General features: G+C 50.7%; 1 protein-coding gene across 1 annotated transcript in view; it reads right to left on the reverse strand.

The window, feature by feature from the left end:
- Positions 1-20,018, reverse strand: part of Vac14 (VAC14 component of PIKFYVE complex) — a 99,527-nt gene that overhangs the window by 53,897 nt on the left and 25,612 nt on the right. The window contains exons 10-12 of the mRNA XM_052166988.1: positions 18,320-18,383; positions 12,310-12,454; positions 12,019-12,084 (exon numbers count right to left, since the gene is read on the reverse strand). Coding sequence (XP_052022948.1) covers positions 12,019-12,084; positions 12,310-12,454; positions 18,320-18,383 — 275 coding nt within the window. The remainder of the gene's footprint in view (positions 1-12,018; positions 12,085-12,309; positions 12,455-18,319; positions 18,384-20,018) is intronic.

Raw genomic sequence — 20,018 nt, forward strand, 5'->3', positions numbered from 1 at the left:
ACTTCAGCTGCACAGCACAGAAAAAGCACAAAGAGTCCAGCATCCCACTCTTATTGCATGACTTTTAATCCCATACCAGGCTTTTAATGACCCTGGCTTGGTGAGGTGGGAATAGCAGTTCATGCTAAGGGCTTTTCACGAGAATGTGCAGCATCCCTCTCTGCATTGCTGCTTCCTGCCCACTACTGGACAGGAGAGCAGAGCCAGAAAGGTAGCACATTTTGCATTCAGAACTCTCTTATTCTAGAAAGTCTAATATCAAATGGCAAATGAATGCAAATTACACTTCAATTGCACAATTAAAGCCGGAAATGTTGTCTACAGGTTCCTTTGGTGATTCCAGCCACTCTTCCTGTGCTTACAAAGCAAATGATTTGTTTCTAGTCCTAGGGATTGGCAAAAAGCCCACAGCCCTGCCTGGGGCACCATACATACACAGGTGCACACACAATGAACTGCTTCTTCCTGCCCCTTAAATAGCCAGACCAGAACTGAAGAAGGGAGGGACTGCTTGAGTGTAGGGCAGGAATGCTGTACGGTGGACACTGGGGAGGTACTGTGGGGCTATAGCGGCTCTCTGACATTAGCTCAAGTGATCAAATCCCATTGCTGCCTGTTTCTCAGCTGCCCCTAACTCCAGCTTGGATCCTGAGCCTTTGAAGCAACCATCAAAATGAAGATCTGGCCCAAGGAGGAGAGCTATTGTAGAGAAAGGCCACTGGGCACTGAGAAAGATGAGCAGAGACCTGGCTTTGAGTCTCTCTGCCAGGCCAAGGCTGTGGTGCTCTACATTTCCCTGGAGACCCTGCAGTCCTTGGAGTGTGGGTAGGAAGCTATGGGACAAAGATCCCTGCTCAAGGACCCCACGAGGCCAGAAGGAAATGCCCCAGAACCACAGACATGTGGCCAGCCTTGCTCCACCCCCAGAAACCCAGACCTAGTTCTTCTGCCAATGAGCAGGCTGTCTGGGCCCGTGCCCGAGGCTGGCCTGGAGTCCTGGCTCCACGGACGGGGGACTAGCTCAAAGAAAGCAGGAGGAAGCCACACCAATTAGTATGCACTACACAGCATTTTTGCAAAATGAATATAAAACACTTGTGCTTTCTTTTTGTGAGAGAAAGAAGAGGGGAGGGGGAGGGAGGTTAGAGGAAAGCAATATTCTGCAGGAACAGGAGCGCCTGCTGTTACCATGGCAGTGGGTGGGGGTGGGGTGGGCCCATCAGCTGGTCCCTGGTTCTGGAGAGCAATGCTGCTGTGACCCCTTGCTGGAGTGCAAGGGTCAAGGTTGAAGACAGTGAGTACAGACAGAATCTGCCAAGGTGTCTCCAAGGGAAGCCTCAGGAATTGGGGGAAAAGGGCTTCATATTTTCCATGGGGTAGACAGCAGAGAGAAAAACAGGGGATTCCTTAGACAGTCTTCTTTGTTGGAGACAAAACTTTATAGTGTCAATTGGCATTTTCCTTAGGATAAATGTACATAATGACATCTGCCACACTCACTTTCTAGCAACCGAAGCGGCTCTCTCCTGGACTGTGCTGTTATCGTTCTCTGGTCTAAGGGGCATCCACTATCCTAACACCTGCCCTCTGCCCTGCCATGGCACTGTGGTTGCTCCTCTGTCCCAGTTGATAACGCTACAGCCTGCAGACAAACACTACAGGCTCAAGTTCCCACACAGGGGAGCCTGTCCTTGCCTCCAACTAATACTCTGGCTCTGAAGGCCCAGGCAATTACTTAGCAGATACTGATCTGCAGCATAGGGGACAAAAATAAAAGATGCATAGTTTGGAATAGCTGCTGCCAAAGGGATAGATGGACAGACATCCCACTTTAGGTCCCACTGAGCCTCAGGAAGCATTATGAAGCCCTAGGCTTACACAGCAAGCCCTAGCTGAGGCTTCTGATGTCAACTGGCACAGCCACCCAGCCCCTTTGAAGGGGAATCTTTCTTTCTATTGTCAGGACATTCCCAGACTGCGCTCTCCCAGTGCTGGCTGGGAGGAAGCTGCAAGAATGTTCCCAAGAGGCAGACTTTGTACTGGTGAAAGAGATGGATGCTGCTCTTGACTCTGGAAACTGTACTCTGGCCAGTGTCAGCTGATGCCAAGGAATATCTGAAGTCTCTGTCCAGAACAGCTGGTTGTAGCGCCCTGTAGGTGATCTGGGTCAGGTCAGGCTGCCCCTCATGCTGTGAAGCAAATCTGACAGGAAGGGCAGAGGCACCGAGGCCTGGCTTTCACAGAATCCTTGGGTTTTCTGCTTCTGCTCACATAGAAACTAGTTCCTTTTGTTAGAAGGGTACAGCACAGTCGCCAGGCCTCCTCCATCCCTGACCACATATAACTTGGCTCTTGCTGCCCTGGGGCTTAGGGAATCAGCCAGAGAATTCACCCTAGAAGTCGGAATGAAGGCCAAGAGCAGTGGGAAATACACCCACAGCAGCTGGCACTGGGGCTGGAGGCCTCTGCCCTAGACACAAGGTAAACAGGAGCTGCAGAAGGCAGCAGGCAGGCCGGCATTCGGAGCAGAGTCATGATCTACATGGCATGAGAACCTGCCTTCTGCAACAGACGAGCAGTGCCCCAAGGAGAAAGGCCAGGGTTTGGTAGGTGAGGAGTTCTGTCCAGGTGTGGACGGACACATTTTCTTTCCCATTAGAACACTACTCAGGTTGATTTTAGGTGTCTTGGCAAATCAAAGTAAGTTCTAGCTATACACATACTCAGCTCACAGGTAATGTTGGCTGACACTGAGCACACATCCTAGGGGATTTAGGCAGCTCCACACAACCCAAAATGGACTTTGGAGCTCTTTTCTATGGGATTAAACAAAGGCCCAGTACTTAATGCTATTGTCATGGTCACCAATTAATCATGTAGATTAGTGTAGATGATGCTGGTGGTTGCCCCTTTCTGGGTACAGAGAAAAGAAAGGCCAGCCTAGGGTAGGATCGACTGAGAGACCAGACTGCTGGTCTGCAGCCCCTATCCCCACAGGCTTTCCTTCCTGCTGATCCAGCCATTCCACGTGTACTGCCCCAAGTTCCTAGCTCTTAAGAGTTGCAAATTCTGAGTGCACACACATACATATCCTTAAGAGTTCTAGCACTAGGTGATGAGCTCCTGCACTGTGGTAACCAGGAGAGGGGAAGGAAGGTTTCCTGAATACCCCCAGAGCTCTGCTTAACCATGGCTTACTGGTAAGCGTCCCACAGCACCTGTCTTTAGAGATGGTGACAGGGCTGGGTGGGCCCAGCACACTCTGTGCCAATTTGGTTGTTCCCCTTCTTGTAGACTATTTCTGAGCATCAATGCTCAGCTAGACAGACTTCTCTTAAAGCCCACACTAACCATTATAAAGAGCGATGAGGGCTATGTGGGGATAGTATAAAGATAGATGGGTTCTGGAACAGTTTTAATATAATGAAGGTGGACTGGGGACAGAGACAGAAAGAGGACAGAGAGAGGGAAAGAAGTAAGGGAGAAGGACATGAAGAGAGGAGAGAAAGATGGAGAGGAAAGGAGGAGGGAGGGGAGAAGAGAGGAGAGGAGAAGGGAGGGGAGAGGGGAGGAGAGGATAAGGGAGAGGAGAGGAGAAGGGAGGGGAGAGGAGAGGAGAAGGGAGAGGAGAGGAGAGGAGAAGGGAGGGGAGGGGAGAGGAGAGGAGAAGGGAGGAGAAGGGAGGGGAGAGGAGAGGAGAAGGGAGGGGAGAGGAGAGGAGAAGGGAGGGGAGAGGAGAGGAGAGGAGAAGGGAGGGGAGAGGAGGGGAGAGGAGAAGGGAGGGGAGGAGAGGGGAGGAAAGACAAGGTAAGGTCATACATGGCCTTCTGAGTGATTCAGGAAGCCATCTAGACATCTTGACCAAATTCCTTAATTTCTCTGAGTTCTTTAGGACTAGTGTCCACTTGGGTGAAATGGAAAACCCTGAGTCCTCTTGTGTGGCTGTCGGAAGGATGAGCTGGGTTCAGGGTCTGTGAGAGAGTCAGTGAGAGGAATGAACTCTGTCACCTGTGGGGAGTGGTCCCCTTCTGGCCTGAGTTTCTTGTGAACCTGTAGGAAACTGCCACTGAAATTTGGCTTTCCAGAGGAGAAAAAAAGCAACACAATCTAGAAGGACGTGTGACTTCTAAAGATGCCAGGAGCAGTGTATGGGGCATGGGGTGAGAACAGGGCGTCTGGCTGGGCCTCTGCCTCCAGACTACATGGAAGAGGGCATGGGGGCTGAGACCTGGGGTCCTAGCTTCCACAGACCTCATGCTGGTCCACCATTGTAGCTCCCAATCATACATGTGCACCAGAGTCTCTTGGGATTTTGTGGAAAAAAAAAAAAAAAAAAAAAAAAAAAAAAGCAAGGGCCCTGGCAACAAGGCCTAGCCTGAGGTGACAGCTGAGGGAGTTTCGTCTAAGGCCCAAGCAGCTGTCTGAATACCTCAGAGGATTCTGACGGTAGCCTGGCTTGGATGGTACTGCAGGGCTTTGATGACAAATGGTTGGACTTTGGAGTCTGAGGGTGATCACTTTGAAAGTTCAAGGAGAGATGGGCACTGGGGGCCTGCAGCATGGGCAGGTAGTTTACCCAGGAGTTTAAACAACTCAGTTCCCTCTCCTAGGAGAAAGCTGAACCTGGAGCCCCCAGCTTATGTCCTCCTGCTGCTAGCAGGCCTGCTTTGCTGCCGCCCTCCACCTTCACCAGGGGCCAGGCAGCGGCCTTCTTTCCAAGGCACTCATGGAAGTCGCTGCCCTCAGGTTTGGCTGCTTGCTCATCCTTCTGTTCCACGGAGGGATCCAGACAGACACAAACATGCAAACCCTTGTGGCCCACAAAACCGGCTTTGTGCAATGGGATGGCTACATGCTTCCTGTGGTTACTGAGGGGCCCCTTCAGCCTAGGGTGGCTAATGGAGAGACTGAGAATGTGAAGTCTAGAATGAGAAGCAGAGGTCCTCTAGACAGACACACTGATTACCCTGTCCTTGGCAAGGACTCCATTGAGAAGTGCTACAATCTCCCTATGTGCCCAGCAGTGGCTTAGGTACTTTTGCTGGGCTGTGGCGTATAATTGCTGAGGAGTTGGACCGGGGTCCTGGCTGTCCCTAGGAGGAAGATGCTGGGATTGGGACAGGGCTCCATTATCTTTTTCTTGCTGGCTGTTGCCATTTGGGAGAAGAGGGCAGTAGGAAGCTGCAGCGTCAGCTGTGACGGAGGAGGGACACACAGCGTACAGTGCTGTGGACAAGGCCCCCGTGGCACAGTGGGAGAACCACAGGCCCTCCATCTTCCCACATGGAGCAGGCTCCTGGCTGAAAGAATGACGTTCTTGGCTACTGACATTAGTAGCTTAGTGTTGTGGATGGAGATACTAACCTTACTGGATGAAACCTGTGGACCTGAGACAGAAGGGAGGGGCTGTTTTTGTTTCCAGAATGAAAACTGGAGTGAAATAAGCGAGGCAAGGAGCTGAGAAGGCAAACAGGCCCCATTCTCAGGGAAGCCTCCACTTTAGAGCACACAGCATTAGTATTCCAGGGAGTGGAGTCAGGACCACACAGTCAGAGCTGGAAAGAAACAAGGACAGTCTAGTCCAACTTCATCAACTTAGAGAAGAAGACCGGTTCTGTAGAGAGCTGGGTGGCATGGGACCAGAGGCGTCCTGAACTCTGAGACCCTTGTGATCTTAGCCATTGGCCTCAGCTTTTTAGAAGACCAGATGGTGGATAGAGAGGGCTTCTGGCCTGGGCCTGGAATGAAAGAGCTGCCGACTCCTTGTCCCATCTGTGAGTAGTCCAGAGGCAGCCAACTAAGTGAAGGGGCACATAAGCAAGGTTAAGGTCAAATGCTCAGAGGGAGGGGGAATGCGTCACATTCATAACCGAAGGCCAGCCAAGGACAAAATTCTATTAGGTTAACATGAGACCAGGCCTGCATGAAGCTGTATCCCAATATGAACTGACCCCCTGTTCACAGCAGAGCCTGTGTGGGTTTTAGAGCCCCTGTAATCAGACTGACCCAGGTCTCAATTCTCTTGACTGCATGACCTTGGGTAAGTTATCTTCTTTCTGTACAAACCTCCTCATAAGTCATGCTGGGAGAATTCAAACTATTCTAGGACTATTGGGCAGATTTGCTGAGACAATAGATGTTGGTATTGTTACTCTGACAAACCTAGCATCACCTGGGATATAGGCCTCTGGGTAGGCCTATGCGAGATTATCTTGCTTGTATTAACTGAGCTGGGCAGCAGATCCTGCATTGCACAGCGGGTAAGGAAACTGCAGCAAGCACTTGCTTATCCCTTTCTGCTTTCTGACTGAGGCTATGTTACTGTCTGCTTCGAGCTTCTGCCTGGACTTACCCCACTATGATACACTGTATGTGTCCTTCAATGTTCGAGTAAACCCTTTCTCCCTTAGGTTGCCTTTGTCAGAGTATTTTGCCACAGCAAACTACACAGGAAAAGAAATGAAGCCGTAGAGAGATGCAGTGGAATAGAGGCCCTATCTATGTGTCCTGGCTTCTTACAGGCAGGCTGCAGCATGATCCCTGAAGGACCTTGCCAGTGAGGCTATCACAGGGGCTATCACTGGCTCCTTAAGTTGTCTTTAGAAGTGCCTGTATTTAAGTACAAGTCCCCATATGGAGGCAGATCTTGAGAGATGTCAATCTTCAAATGAAGGCCCTCCATCTAGGGACAGAAGAACCCTGTTACCTGGGAATCTACAGAGACCACAGCCTTCTGATACCACTTGTCATAGCTGCTGGTCTTGGTGCTTGCCTTTGAGGAAGACTTTGTGTCAATGTCTCTCTTACCACTCTACAAAACAGGAAACCCCAAGCTCAGGTCAGCTCAGCGGACTGAAGTGGCAAGACTCCCTGACAATGGGAAATGGAGGTAGTGCTCAGGGCGTGATTAGGTGTACAGAGAAGGGATTGGATGGGACGGCAGGGCTGCCTGGCCTTGAGACTGAACCAAAGGTGGTGCTCACTGCATTATAAAGGGGGAAGGGGGACTCCCCTCCAGCCCAGAAGACCTACATTTGATCTCTGGAACACATTTGATAGAGGAAAAAACTGATTCCCACAAGCTATGCTCTGACCACACATACACACAAACACACACAGGGTAGGGTTGGGAATAAGTATAAAATCAAAATGCAGAAAACAAAGGTGGGCCACCTGCCTGGAGAGCCACATGTGTAAGGTTGCTCCTCTAGGTACAAGTGAGCCCTGAGAGGGTCTTCTGGCAGTTAGACTACGTCAATCAATGCCCTCTTGACGGCCAAGAACCTCTTCAGCTTTTCTGTTCCTTTTCTCTAGAGTCCTACACCATGAAAACAGGTTTAACTTCCCAACTCCTACAAGGGCAAACCCTTCCTCAAATGAAGTCCAGGCCATAGCAGGCTCATCCCTGGGGCCTTATCCTATTGGTGAAGAATCAAGAGGCCCAGAGTTGGAGACTTGTGGGAGAGGCAGAGAGATGTGCCAGTGACAGCAGCCAGCTGCTCAAGGATGCCCAATTTTGTACCCCGCTCCCGGCTTAGTCTAGGCAGGGGGTGCTCACAGGTCTGCGTACTTCTGAGACATCCCATTGGGCTGAGGGCAGGGAGGCAATGGTGTGCCTTAGCTCAGGGACTGTCATTGCACTTTCAGGGAACTCTGGGCGCCTTTATGAAAAGTCCCTTCTTAGCTGCCCTAAGCTATACCCTAGACGGCCCCCAGGGATGCGTGCTGTGAACAATGCTCCAGAATGCTACCTGACAAATCGCTAGAAGGTGGCGCTCCTTCTTTTTGCTGCTTTTGCACCACTCATGTTAGGCTATAGTTCAGCCAGCAACTTCTCTTGATAGTGATTTTGAAATTAAAAGAGGGGAAAAGGAAGGAGCTTTTCTTGGGTTGGTAATCTCTTCAGAGACCTGATATGCTGAGGCAGGGTATGTCAAAGAGGCCCCACTGCTGAGAAGACAGGTCCAAAGTAATGTGGAATCCAGCAGGGCCTACTTACTAGTCTCAGGGATTTGATTCTGAGAGAAAGATGATGGCTGCTGTGGTCCTGATGTCTCTGCCAATGATGATGTTCTTTCTGTTTCTCTCCCTGGACCTGAGGCAGCCAGCTGGAATCTTTCCTCAGCTAGTATGAGGAATGATGCTTCAGACACTGTGGAACATGCTGACAACAGGGCTCTAAGGAGTGAGGCTGGCACTGAATGCCAGCTTCAATCCAGGGCTTCTGGGGAGGTTGAAGGAGAGGAAGAAGCACATTTTCCCATTACCCGCTGCCTGGCTTTCTATGGCATATAGAACACAGGTTCCCGAGCCTACTCTGTCCAGAGGCAGATGCGGGGCAGAAGGTGTTGGCTGGAGAAACCGAGGGGAAAGGGTTGTGGCAGACACGAGGCTAATTTTGCTGAGGCCATGTGTATCTCTGAGGTCTTCTACAGAAATGACCTCCAGAATCCGAGGAGCCAGTTTACTAGGGTCCCCTGCATACTGGGCTCTGTGCTGAGCACCGGTCTGAGGAGCTCAGTTAACCTTTACGACAAGCTTAGAGTAAGGTGCCTTTGTTATTTCTCCCTTAAGGGAACAGGCTAGTTTACTTGCTCCAGGTCAACCAACTATTAGGTGGCAGAACCTGGACGGACTGATCCTAAGGCCCATGTACCTGGCCACTAAGCTGTACTGTCACCCAGGAAGAAAACATTATCAGGAAGGGTTGCCATTCTAGATCATAACAAAATAAAAATATTGTCACTTTCACTGAATGAATGTGATCCTCATACAAAACCCTGTGGTGTCACTGAGGACAAGATGACTTCCTGGGTATAAAACCTTGCTCCTGGGCATAGAATTCAACGTTTTGAGAAAGCCGATTTCTCAACAGATGAACTTAGGAAGGTGGCTGTGGGGTGGGGCCTAGGGAGAGCTGTGTCTCGGCATTCTGTCTGTAAGTGTGGTTGTTATGAGCCTCACCTCATGGGCTCAGGAAGGTTAAATTCCTTATGCAAGGCCACCACCCAGGATAGCCCAGAGGTAGGATTCTGACCTGAGACTGGAGGCCAACTGTCCAGGCTGTCCACATTCACTCAGAGGGAACACATGTCCTACCAAACCCTTCTGAAACTGAGTGCTCCCCACTCCCATGAGAATTCTGAATGTAGGCTTGGAGGCACCTATGCATAGGAGGGAAGAGTCATCTGAAGTCTCTGGACCCAGCTCATCAAGAGGTTGAGAAGATCCTGTCTTGAGGCAGAGTACTCTCAGGACACTAGCAGCTGCCACCCGACACCTTCAGGGCAGGGGATGCAGCAGACCAGCAGTGTTTTCTAGAGGTCCATCAGGAAGCTCTGATCAAATGCCCTGTATTCCATGTTGGGGAAATCAGGGTCACATTCCCCATAAAAACAAGTTACTGGATCTATAGCTAAAGGGAGGATTTCTACTTCAGTGCCAAGAATATTAATTTGACACCTGCAAACTGTTCCTGACAAAAAAAGGATTCATAAAATGTCTATAAGGAGCAGACGGTAGGGAGGAAACAGCCTTTTACCCTGAATAAAGGAAGAATAGACATCGGATGTTAGAAGGGTGTGGCCTTCCAATCTGTCACTCTGGCAGAACTGAGGAACAAAGGCTGACAAGGCGTCCTAGTGAGGCTACAGGCTAATGGGACTGCAGAATACTGCGGTGGGGGCGAGCCAGGTCTCTAAGCTCTGTCTTCCCCATGCTTGGCTCTTGCATCATCAACACCTGGTACACACTGTCTCCTGGGGTTAGTGGCTCTAAGCCACAGTGAGGAATATATGGGTTTATCACAGTAGTACTGAGAGAGAAAAACATTTGCAACATATGTAACAAATAGGAGTCCTAAATATACAAAAAGAGTTTCCTCATGTCAATAAGAAAAGTGGACAAAGGATTTAGGGCTGAAGTGGGAGGGACTTTTTCAAAATATAGAACCATTCCATACTGAACTGAGAATCTGCACAGAACAAGGGGGAACGGCCAGTGATCCTTCTGGAGAAATCAGGATGAAACTGGACGATGCCATTAACCCAGGCGGTTCTTTATGTGATGGGACACAGGAGTGGTAGTTAAACAGAGGAAGAGATGGGGCTTAGCTTCAAACAGAACTGGTTTGAGTCTGGGCTCTAGCACTTCTTAGTTGTGGGTAAGTAACAGCCTTAATTTTTGTGTGTTACAAAATGGGAATAACTGACTACTTCCCAAAGCATTCTCTAATTCTAAGAGCAGGGTCCAACATGGTCTGTGAACCTCAGGGAGCTCCAGTAAGATCAGAGCAGTTTTTGTAAAATTAGAAACCCCCGCCAGGGAACACTTCCTAGATACCCTACAGAGGACGCAGGGGGAGTGGACTTCCATTGCTAAGTTCATAGTGTGTCCTCAAGGTCACATGCATTGGGCAGGGACTCTCGGGAACAGGAACCCAGTGAATAATGAAAGTGTGGCATAAACCTGACTCACCAGTGATCACCAAGGTACCCAGATCTAAAAGGCAGGAAAGAGAAGCCATTCTCTCATAGCATCCCCGCCCCCGCAAAACTGTCCCCAAGATCAGCTTTAATCTCTCCTCATGAGGCCCACAAGATGTGCCCCAAAGCCCTGACAACATTTAGCACTTCAGCAAATCGAGTTTCCACAGCCGCAACCTGAACAGAGCAGTTTAATGGACTGTATCTCCTGCACCCCCCCCCCCCCCCCACACACACAAGCCAATTCCAAGCAAAGGCGGCTGGATGGGATTAAACAACTCAATTTAAAGGACTGAGAACTCAGCTGCTTCCAGTGGAGCCCTGCAGAAAGCCAATCAGCAGAGTCCCCCTTTCTTTTTGCTCTGAATTGTGGGCCCAGCTCCCTGGTGAGTCACTCCCAGCTCACAGGCAGAACTGGGCCACACATCCACCTGGGTTTCAAACTGCAAGGGATTGGGGGAGAGGGAAAGGGTGGGGGAGGGGGAGGGAGAGGCTGTGTGTGTAGGAGGAGCCAAGGGTATGCACAGATGACCAGTTTGGGATTTTTCTGGAAAGGTAGAGAACCTGAGAGGACCAGGAGGGTGAAGTAAAGGAGGGTCTTTGGCTTTCTCATCAGCCCAGGTTCAAGAAAGCAAGTTCAGGTGGCAGGGCAGTTGCCAGGGCCCTAAGTGGGCCTCATACCAGCCCAGGGAAGACCAAGATGCATCATTCCAAGGAAGTTAAGCAATGTCCTCTTCTCCCAGCTCTGTCTGCCTCCATGCTCCTATTGGGCAAGTCATGTGGCAACTGCTATGTGAATACAAGGCTTCACTCATCCCTTAGTGACTCCCCAGAAAAGGGAGAGGGCTATATCATGACTTAGACCATCAATTAGCATCTACTACACAGATGGAAGGACCAGTCTGGATGGTGGAGGACTGTATCCCTGCAAATAGGCATGGACTGCCTTTGGCTGGGAGGCAGGGGAGCCCTTGAAAGAACCTCCTGCTCAAACTCTGGAGCAAATGATGCCGAAAATGAAGGCAGAGGAATGGTGTCCTGGAGCGCCCTATCTCCATCCAGGCAACCCTCTCCTTTTCATACTAGTAGCACCCCAATAACGCAAGGCGTTGGGACCAGTTTTAAATTGGTGGCCCAAGTGGGATGCATCTGAAACAATACAACCACACGACCCTTCCCCCATGTCCATTTCATTCTGAAACACAGGCATCACTGCTATCCTCAGCAGACAGAGGAAACCGAGGCGAAGAAAGAAGTCTGGGCACCAAGGGGGACTGTACTTTGTCCTCAGGCAGGCTGGCCTTAAAGCCACACTCACAACTATTCCAGGGAAAACAAACTCGGGCAGTGTTATATTTCAGAAGGACCTACAGAAGAAACATCCTTCCTCAGAATGCTACATGTAGTTTTGGTTAAGAACACAGCACCAACCAGTCATGCATATCTAAGCTGTGAAGACTCCCACGGCTCACTAAACTAAAAGGAAGGCTGGATAACTGGTATTTTATACAGAAGGCTGAGATTGGGGACCTACCTCGTCAGATTCATCAGATAATGTCTGAAGTAGGATGGGGAAGAGGCTGTCTGTGTGCCGGAACATCTGGAGAGCAGAGAAGGGCACTTGTGAGTCCCCTGACTCAGACAGCGTGCTACTAGTCTGTCAGCACCCCTGCTCCCTCCCTGGCCCCCAGAGCACCTGACACTCTTCTGCTTGCCAGCCTTTATCTAGCTGGCCATAACCCCTACATGCCTGGGCAGGCCCTAGAAACCCAAGGTGGACCTTTAGATGACCACTGGCCTTCTGCGGAGCTGGGTCTGAGCTCACCTTGCGGGGAGTTTTGATGTAGAGATGATAGAGCCACTTCAGAACAGCAATCCTGGTCATCATCCCAATGGCTGTGTCACTAAGGTGGCAGTTCAGGACTTGCACAATCCCGTCCAGGTGCAGGGTCACTGGAGCCCTGTCGGTGCTGTAGGTAAGACCAAATTGAAGCCTTGAGTCATTCTCTCCCCATGAGCCACAGCACCCTGGGTCTGCACTCAGAACCACACCCTGGGGACTGCAAGCAGCCAGGCACATGGTAGTCACTTGGCTAGTCCAGTGGCTCCAAGGTGGCCTTGCTTCTCTTCTTCCTTTTGCCCTTTGAAGGAACCCAGTTTGGGCGCAGTTATGCTGTCCCTGTGTGGGGAGGAGAAGCTATTCAGTTAGCTTCCCAGTCACTTCACTGCCCTTAACCAGCTTGGCTCACAGGCTGAGCTGGCCACACTGGACCTCTGATCTATCTCAACATTCTAGATGCTAAGCACACCCAGGGCACCAAGCCAGACGTTTTGCTGATGAAACCAAACTAATATGTCCAACAGCACAAGGACAGGTCCCTGACACACTCTATGGCAGCCAAGACCCTTCACAGGTAAGTGAAGACCACTGGCTTGTCATTTTGCCACCCTTGCACCCGGCCCAGGATCTGTCCTAGAGACAATGGAGGGTTGCCTTCTGAGTAGAAATGTTCTTTGGAATGGGCATGAGGTGGGACCTGCCTGAGAGAACACAAGATTGTTCAGGCCGTGCTGTAGTTCAGCCTGGCCTAGAGCTCCCAAAAGCTGAAGCTCTCTGGTTTCCACTAACAGAAAGGGCATAAGAAACCTGGGGAAGGCCAAGTGCGACTCAGAGACCAAGAAGCTCTGACCACATTGGCTCTCCTGAAACGCAAGAGATCCACTTGCTCCTGCCTCCTGAGTGCTGGGATTCCAAGGCAGCAGCAGCACAGGCAGGAAACTTTAGGAGCTGGAGGGGCCACATCTAACATGACACTGCATTCCCCACGGCGATGGCAGTGCAGGCTGCAGTTCCTGAGTTCTGGGGCAAGGTGACTCCTGTGCAGAGGCACACAATGGTCTCCTTGGCCTTTCCAGGCTACTCAGTTATCCATCTGCACCAAGACCTTGACAGCTGCGCTTCCTCCGAGCTTGCCTGCAGACTCCGAAGCTCGGGATTCCTAAGGGGTGTGGCTCTATTACTACTAGGCAGAACTGCTGCTCAACACACACTGCTCTCTCTCTGGTGCCTGTTCCAGGGTTGAGAGTGGGCATCCTATTCTCAGGGGATCGGATGATCTCAGTATGTGACACAGTGACAGAACCCAGAATAGAGCCTTTGCACAGAGGAAGGCAGCCACTGTGCTATTCCAGGAGTCACATGGCTAGGAGTTCCTGATGGATTTTGAGCATTTCAAACTGTCAAGGCTTTGGCAGCAAATGACAGGCAGAGCCAGGGAGGCAGACAGAGTGGCCATTGAAGCCCTTTGTCCTGCTCTCTGTCCTACAGGAACACAGTGAGGCACAGTTGGGCTTCTACATTTTTTAGTTTCTAAGCTGAAGTTAGCTTTCATGTTGTAAAGAAGCCACAACATTAGCATGTCAACATATATTTAATGAGATGAACATAAAGACCTCTAATGAGAAGCTCGCTCTGCATCCTTCTCAAGTCCTTGTCTTTGAACTCTAGCATGCATTTGCTGTCAATAGCACATCCCAGGTCAGGGGCACCACAGCCATGGGGTGCTGCTACAACCAGCCAGCATAGCAATCCATGCTGGCTTTTAGGATTTCTTCACACCCTGCCTCTCTGTTGCTGATGGCCAGGACTTGCTGTCTTCTGTCCAGGTCTTGGAGTCTTGTGGAGCTCCTACCAGAGTGAATGCCTATAGCTCGCTCTTTTCTCTGGGCTACAAGGTCTCATGGCTAGAACAGCTTTGTCTCAGTGGTAAAGGGGGTGCCTGCCTTAACGAAGCAGGTGATACTGAAGGGGAACCACCCCTTCTCAGCCATTCTTTGATAGCGCCATGTCCTAAGGTCTGCAGTGGGTCCTTTTTCCAGCAGGAGCCACAGGAGGATCAGAATGCTATCTGTGATGTGTGTGTGTGTGCACACGCATGAAGACACTGTGTCACCTCAGCTGAACCATCCCTGGCTGTCCCTTCAGATGGCTGGTGCCATGTCAAGACCACACAGGAAAGTAAGAAAGCTGGCAACGCTGTAGATGATGACACCTCCTCCCCCAAACCCCAGCAAGGTGTCAGCCTCAGCCAACAACCATGAGGTCATAGAAGGGACTTCCAGGTTCACGCAATCTGTCAATGCTCAGAGGAGGAAACCTGTGTCCAGAGGCAGTGGGAGATGCACCAAAGCCAAGAGGCCAAGGGCTGAGTGCTTACTCTCCTAGCTGGAGCCATCCTTCTGAGTCCTCTTCCCGGCTAGTTCAAGGTGAAGGTCATGGGGAGTGGGGAAGCAGCTGCACACTTATCTCAGTGGCTGCAAACCCAGGTCCGGATCCCACCTGCCCCGAGCGTGGCTCTGGGAGGCTATGGTGGGTGGTGCTGGCTGCTGAGTTCTGCCTGTGTTTGTGGAGAACTGAGCTGTGGGACCTTCCTGGAGTGGGACGTGCTTGCCCAATGTGACCGGCTTCCCTCAGAGGCCAAGCCTGAGATGCGGTGTCCTTTGCTCTGGTTGAGCCATCATGAACAGAATGGTCGTCACAGGAGGTTTACACATTTCTATACCAGTTCCAATATGGCTAGACGAGTCACTCCTAAGAGATTCCGAGTTATTTCAAGGTATCTTCAGCAAGCATTCTCTCTAAAGCATGTTATAACGAGTCTTAATGAACATGCACTAAAGTATCCACGTGCAGTGCACTGTTGCGCCTTAGAGCACAGAATCGCCCAACCATGCCTCTGAAGGCACCAGTACACAACATCCAGCCAGCAGGTCTTTCTGGGAGGCAGCACTATATTTCTGTAGTGTTTACCTTTCTGTTCTATTCACATTTCAGCTGACATCAAACTGGAAGAAAGGTAACTGTGAAGATAGAGCTTATGAACTCCGCGCTGCCATTCTAAGACATCATCAGGTCAGTGCAGTCTTTCTAACTGGCAGTGTCACTCAAAGTCAGACAGCACCAGCTTCCAGACTTTTCTGCTGGTTGTGGCACAGGGCAGCCAACCACACTGGGAAGACAGTCCTGAACGGTCACTCGTGATGCCATGGCTCTTGGCAAGGTCCTAGTTGTCAGGGGGGACAACTGCACAGTGACACCTGTCCAAAAACCTGCCAAATGTGTCAGAGAGGCCAACCTGTGCCCTCCTAGAGCTCCCCAACAGTAATCCAGCAAGCTAAATGCTGGCGACAGAGCTAGAAAGGCTTAGCCCGGATCTTCACCTCATCACTAATTAGTGGGGTGGCTTCCAACAAGAACTGAACCTGTCTGTCCCATCTCCTCGTTTTGATTATGGGGATAAGGAGGTTCTTGTGATAACCAGGGTGCACTGTCTGCCAGGCACCGCTCCCGGCCTTTCACATACTTAGCTCACAGACATCCCGTTCCTCTCTGGGGTCAATGCTGTCACACACCCCCTCCCCCATTTACACCCAGCCCACAGGATGAGAACTGTGCCCCTTTCTGTCAGAGAGGAGAGGAGAGGAGAGGGGCGTCTGGCACACAGACAGCAGACAGTGGTGAAGCCCTCCCTCCCTCCCTCTGCTGCCTTCCTTGCTTTCTACCACACTTCCTCCGTTCTGCTCTTTTCCCACCTCTCGTCAAGAAGGCCAATCTTCAACCTCCCACAAACCTCCAGCACTGTGGAGGGTAGAGGAGGTTAGACCTCTTTGACTGGTGTTGCTTGACTGTCTATCCACTGAGACGGAGATGTCACCTGTTTGTTCAGTGGCTCTCTTAGTGGCCAAGCCTGGGCCCAGACAGGGACAGAGGCATCTGTGGTCTTAGTGCATTGACTCCCTGTACCCAGGCTGATTCCTGACTGGCTATGGATTCAGAATTTTGTGTGGGTGTGTATTTTCCTACACAGCTTTCATTAGACTTCCTAAAGGCTGGTGACGGCCAACAGGCCAATGCCCAGGAACAGCCTTCCCTCCATCCACTGCTCTCAGCTGGCTATCTGGGTAGTGCTCTGGATGAGCAACACACGAGAAGAGAGGGCAGCTTGCTTGTGACACCCTGAATGATGCCACCTGAGAGCTCAGCGGCCCTGGAGGGAGCAGGCCAGAGGCTGAGCATCCGACCTGCTCTCACAACTCCTGTGACTTGCTTCCAAGCAGACTGGGCTGCATGCCACGATGCTACCAGAAGATTGCCTTCCTGCACCAGTGTAATGCATGGGATAATCTTGTGTGTTGTTTCCCTGTGTGTGCATTGTCTCCTGAGTGACAGGTATGGTGAACTAACATTGGCTCTAGCTCGCTGGTTTACGTCCTGCAGAGGAACTCAAGTCTCTGTAGGACCATCCAGCTGAGCATGTTTTCAAACCACAAGCAAAGAGGCAGAAGGTCATGCCACCCCTGCAGTCCATCAGTCACACCATCTCTGTTCCTCCATTTCACCGTCACCCGCTGAAGCATGTTACTCTCTGTAGCCCAGAGTACAGTGTTAAGTAAGACAGGTTTTTGGCTTCAAGTGGAAGCTCATAAATCCCCTCACTGACTCTGCCACACCTGTGTGCCTAGTGCTGAAACCTCCAGACGACTCACAGATGCCCTGCACCTCTGCCCGTTCCTCCAACCCTGAGCCCCAAATCCCAGTGTCCATACTGGCCTGCTCCTCCTGAGGATGCCTTTATGCCCTGGCGGAGTCTAGATAGCCTGGGTCGGGTCACACTTACTTTTCCTTGCAGTCCAGCTTAGGAACGTGCCAGGACAGCCTGGGTTTAGCCTTAGCTAACACCTAGAGGCCGCCCTTCCCATCCCTCTCATCTGTTCCACCCTGCCCATGAGAAAAGCTGCCAAGCCTACTCCTCAAACACACCTTCCATCCTGCCAGCCTCAGTCCAAGCTGCTGTCCCTTCCTTCTCCCCAGTCGCACGACCTTCCCCTAATCCATTCTGAATAGAGTAGCCTATTTCCCCACCCTTCTTCATCCCTAAAATAGATATAATGGCACTGTCAGCCTTGGGCCTAGCAACCCAATGGTCTGACCCACGGTGAGCACAGAGTCCGGTTGTGGGAGCACTTCCCCAGACACAGTGGCTGGTCCCCAGCCCTCGACAGTTCTGCTGTCTTCTAGAAGTCTGCTGGTTACTTTGTTGTCTCCCATTAAAGTGCACTGAAGTCAGGGTCACATTTATAGGCTGACTCTCGACATTTTCTCCTTACATTGATTGGCTCCCCAGGCATATGTTCAACGTTAGGTTCAGAGGAAATCACTGTAGGAGAACGGTAATTCACTTCAGGCACAGGTACTAATGCTTCAAAGAAACAGCTTCAGCAGGCAGGTCAGCAGCCACAGCCTAGGAGAGAACCATAACAGTTCTCTCCCTAGGGGTTAGCAAGGCAGGATATGACTGTGCTCCCTGGCCTGCACTGCCCCCCTGTGGAAGCCTGTGCTATGACACCCATCCTGGGAAAAGGCAGAAGAGAGTTCTAGTGCCTGTCCCTGATCACTCTTCTGCCTGCTGTGCCCTTCCTTCCTTCCTTCCTTCCTTCCTTCGACTCCATGCCTCCAGGGCCCAGAGTCTGCCTTGCCTTGGATAAGGAGGAGATGCTGGGAGAAGGGACCTGCAGCCTCAAAGCCATCACCACACATGGATGGGTTTCTAGAATGTGCATTTATAGACCTCCAGTGGCTTCCAATCTTTCCCAAAGGCTACCTGTCCAGAGGAACTGGTGAGAGGGTTCCTGTGGTCCTTCAGGTTTCCTCCAGTACCTCCTTAGTGTATCAGGTTCTTCCCAAAGAGTGGCCTTTGACAGTTTTCCTTGGGCCTGTGCTGCAATCTCTCACATCCAGAAAGATCTGGACCACTGGCTTTTCACAAAGCACTTACCTGGCTGAGGTGAAGACATTGATGCCACTTCCAAAGCTGGAGTCACAGGAACCACTTGGACCTCCTGTGGGAGGAAGAGGAACAAGGTGATGCTCGCTGAAGCCTGCCTACTTGTTTGTAGAAACAAGACCCTGCTCTCTCATCCCCAGCACCCACTCCTCCAGTTAGGCTCCTGAAAAGGAAGACAAGGATCCAGTGCTTCTGCAGGCCCCAGTGCTCAGGGGACAACAGCCAGGCCTGAGCATTTCTAGGCACAGAGCTCTCATAGGCTGGGGACACTCATGCTGAATACAAATGAGACTTAGGTTATTTACATCATAGCCAGCAGGGAATGTAGGTCAAGCTCACAATATGATGCTACTTCATACCCACCAGGAGGGCGGCTAAAGTCGAAACAGAAGAAAATGCAAGTGTTGGCAAGGTATGCGTCACTGGTGGCAATGTGTACAACAGGCTGGCCGTTCCTCAGAAGTTAAGCGCAGGTGCCCTGCAGTCCTGCTCTAAGAGCTTCAGAAGCCTGTAGCCTGCATCTTATGCCAGTGCAACCACCTACCATAGTCGAAAGGTGGAAACAGCCCATATGCGTATGCATGGGTAAACAAACGGAAATATTACTTAGCAAAAAGAGCAACAGGTTACAGAATGGATGAACTTTAAAGACATCCCGAGTGAAAGAAGCCAATTCCAAAAGACTACATAGTAAGATTCCATTCATAGGAAACGCCTAGAACAGGCAAGTCTGGAGACAGAAGCTAGGATACAGGTTACAAAGGGCTAGAGAATTTTGGGAGTGTGGGGTGTGATGGGTAAGGACTTCAGGTCGTTGATGATGTTCTAAAGTTGGTTGTGATAATTATACAATTGAATGGATAAACAAAAGTTGCTAAATTGTACATGTTCAGCTGGGTATGCAGAGTATACAAAGCCTCAATAAAAGGGTTACAATGATTCTGGGAAAGAACTGTAACCTTGAACTCTGCACAAGTCCCTCAGCATGTGGTCAATCCAAACCTTTTACTGTACTTAGCTTTCTGCTGCAGAACTCATGCAGGACAGGACTGAGATAATTCCACCTTTTTCTTTTGGCACCTAATTAAGTTACCTAAATTGCCAAGACTTTGTGCATCTGGAAGGCAGCCAGTGGGCTCTCTTCTGACCCCAGTACTGGCCAGGCAATGGCCACAGCTTAGAGCATGAAGGACAGGAGGAGGGTCAGCAGCACAAGGTATAGGGCCAGTATCACCAGTCAGAACTGAGCCAATGCAGCCCCAACAGGATGTGCTGCAGACAAAGGACTTCTGTCGCTTCCTCCAAAAGCGCCTAACTTCAGGATGCATGAGAGGAATGTGAGGTGAATCCAACTCATGTGGAGAGGTGGTCGGCAAAGTGACCGGCCAGCCCTTCACAAGTGTCACAGACTGGAGGTGATTCAGAGGACAGCACTAAGTGTAGTGTGGAGTTTTACACTCAAAGGGAGAGGAGGGGAAAACTGGGGTTAGCAGTGTCCTAACAAAGTTCCAGACAGCTCAGAGAATGACGCATAAGGAGCTCTTTGTTCATTTTCTGAACACTTAAAGTGACCTTTTAAACTGAGGAGAATATTTAGACTGTGGAGTGGCCGTCGTGTGGAGATGAGAAACTGAGGATAAAAGGCATTCCATGACGTGCTCTAACCCAGGCAATACCAGGAGCCTGGAAT

Source organism: Apodemus sylvaticus, chromosome 21 (assembly GCF_947179515.1).
Source record: "Apodemus sylvaticus chromosome 21, mApoSyl1.1, whole genome shotgun sequence".
NCBI classification, from domain to species: domain Eukaryota; kingdom Metazoa; phylum Chordata; class Mammalia; order Rodentia; family Muridae; genus Apodemus; species Apodemus sylvaticus.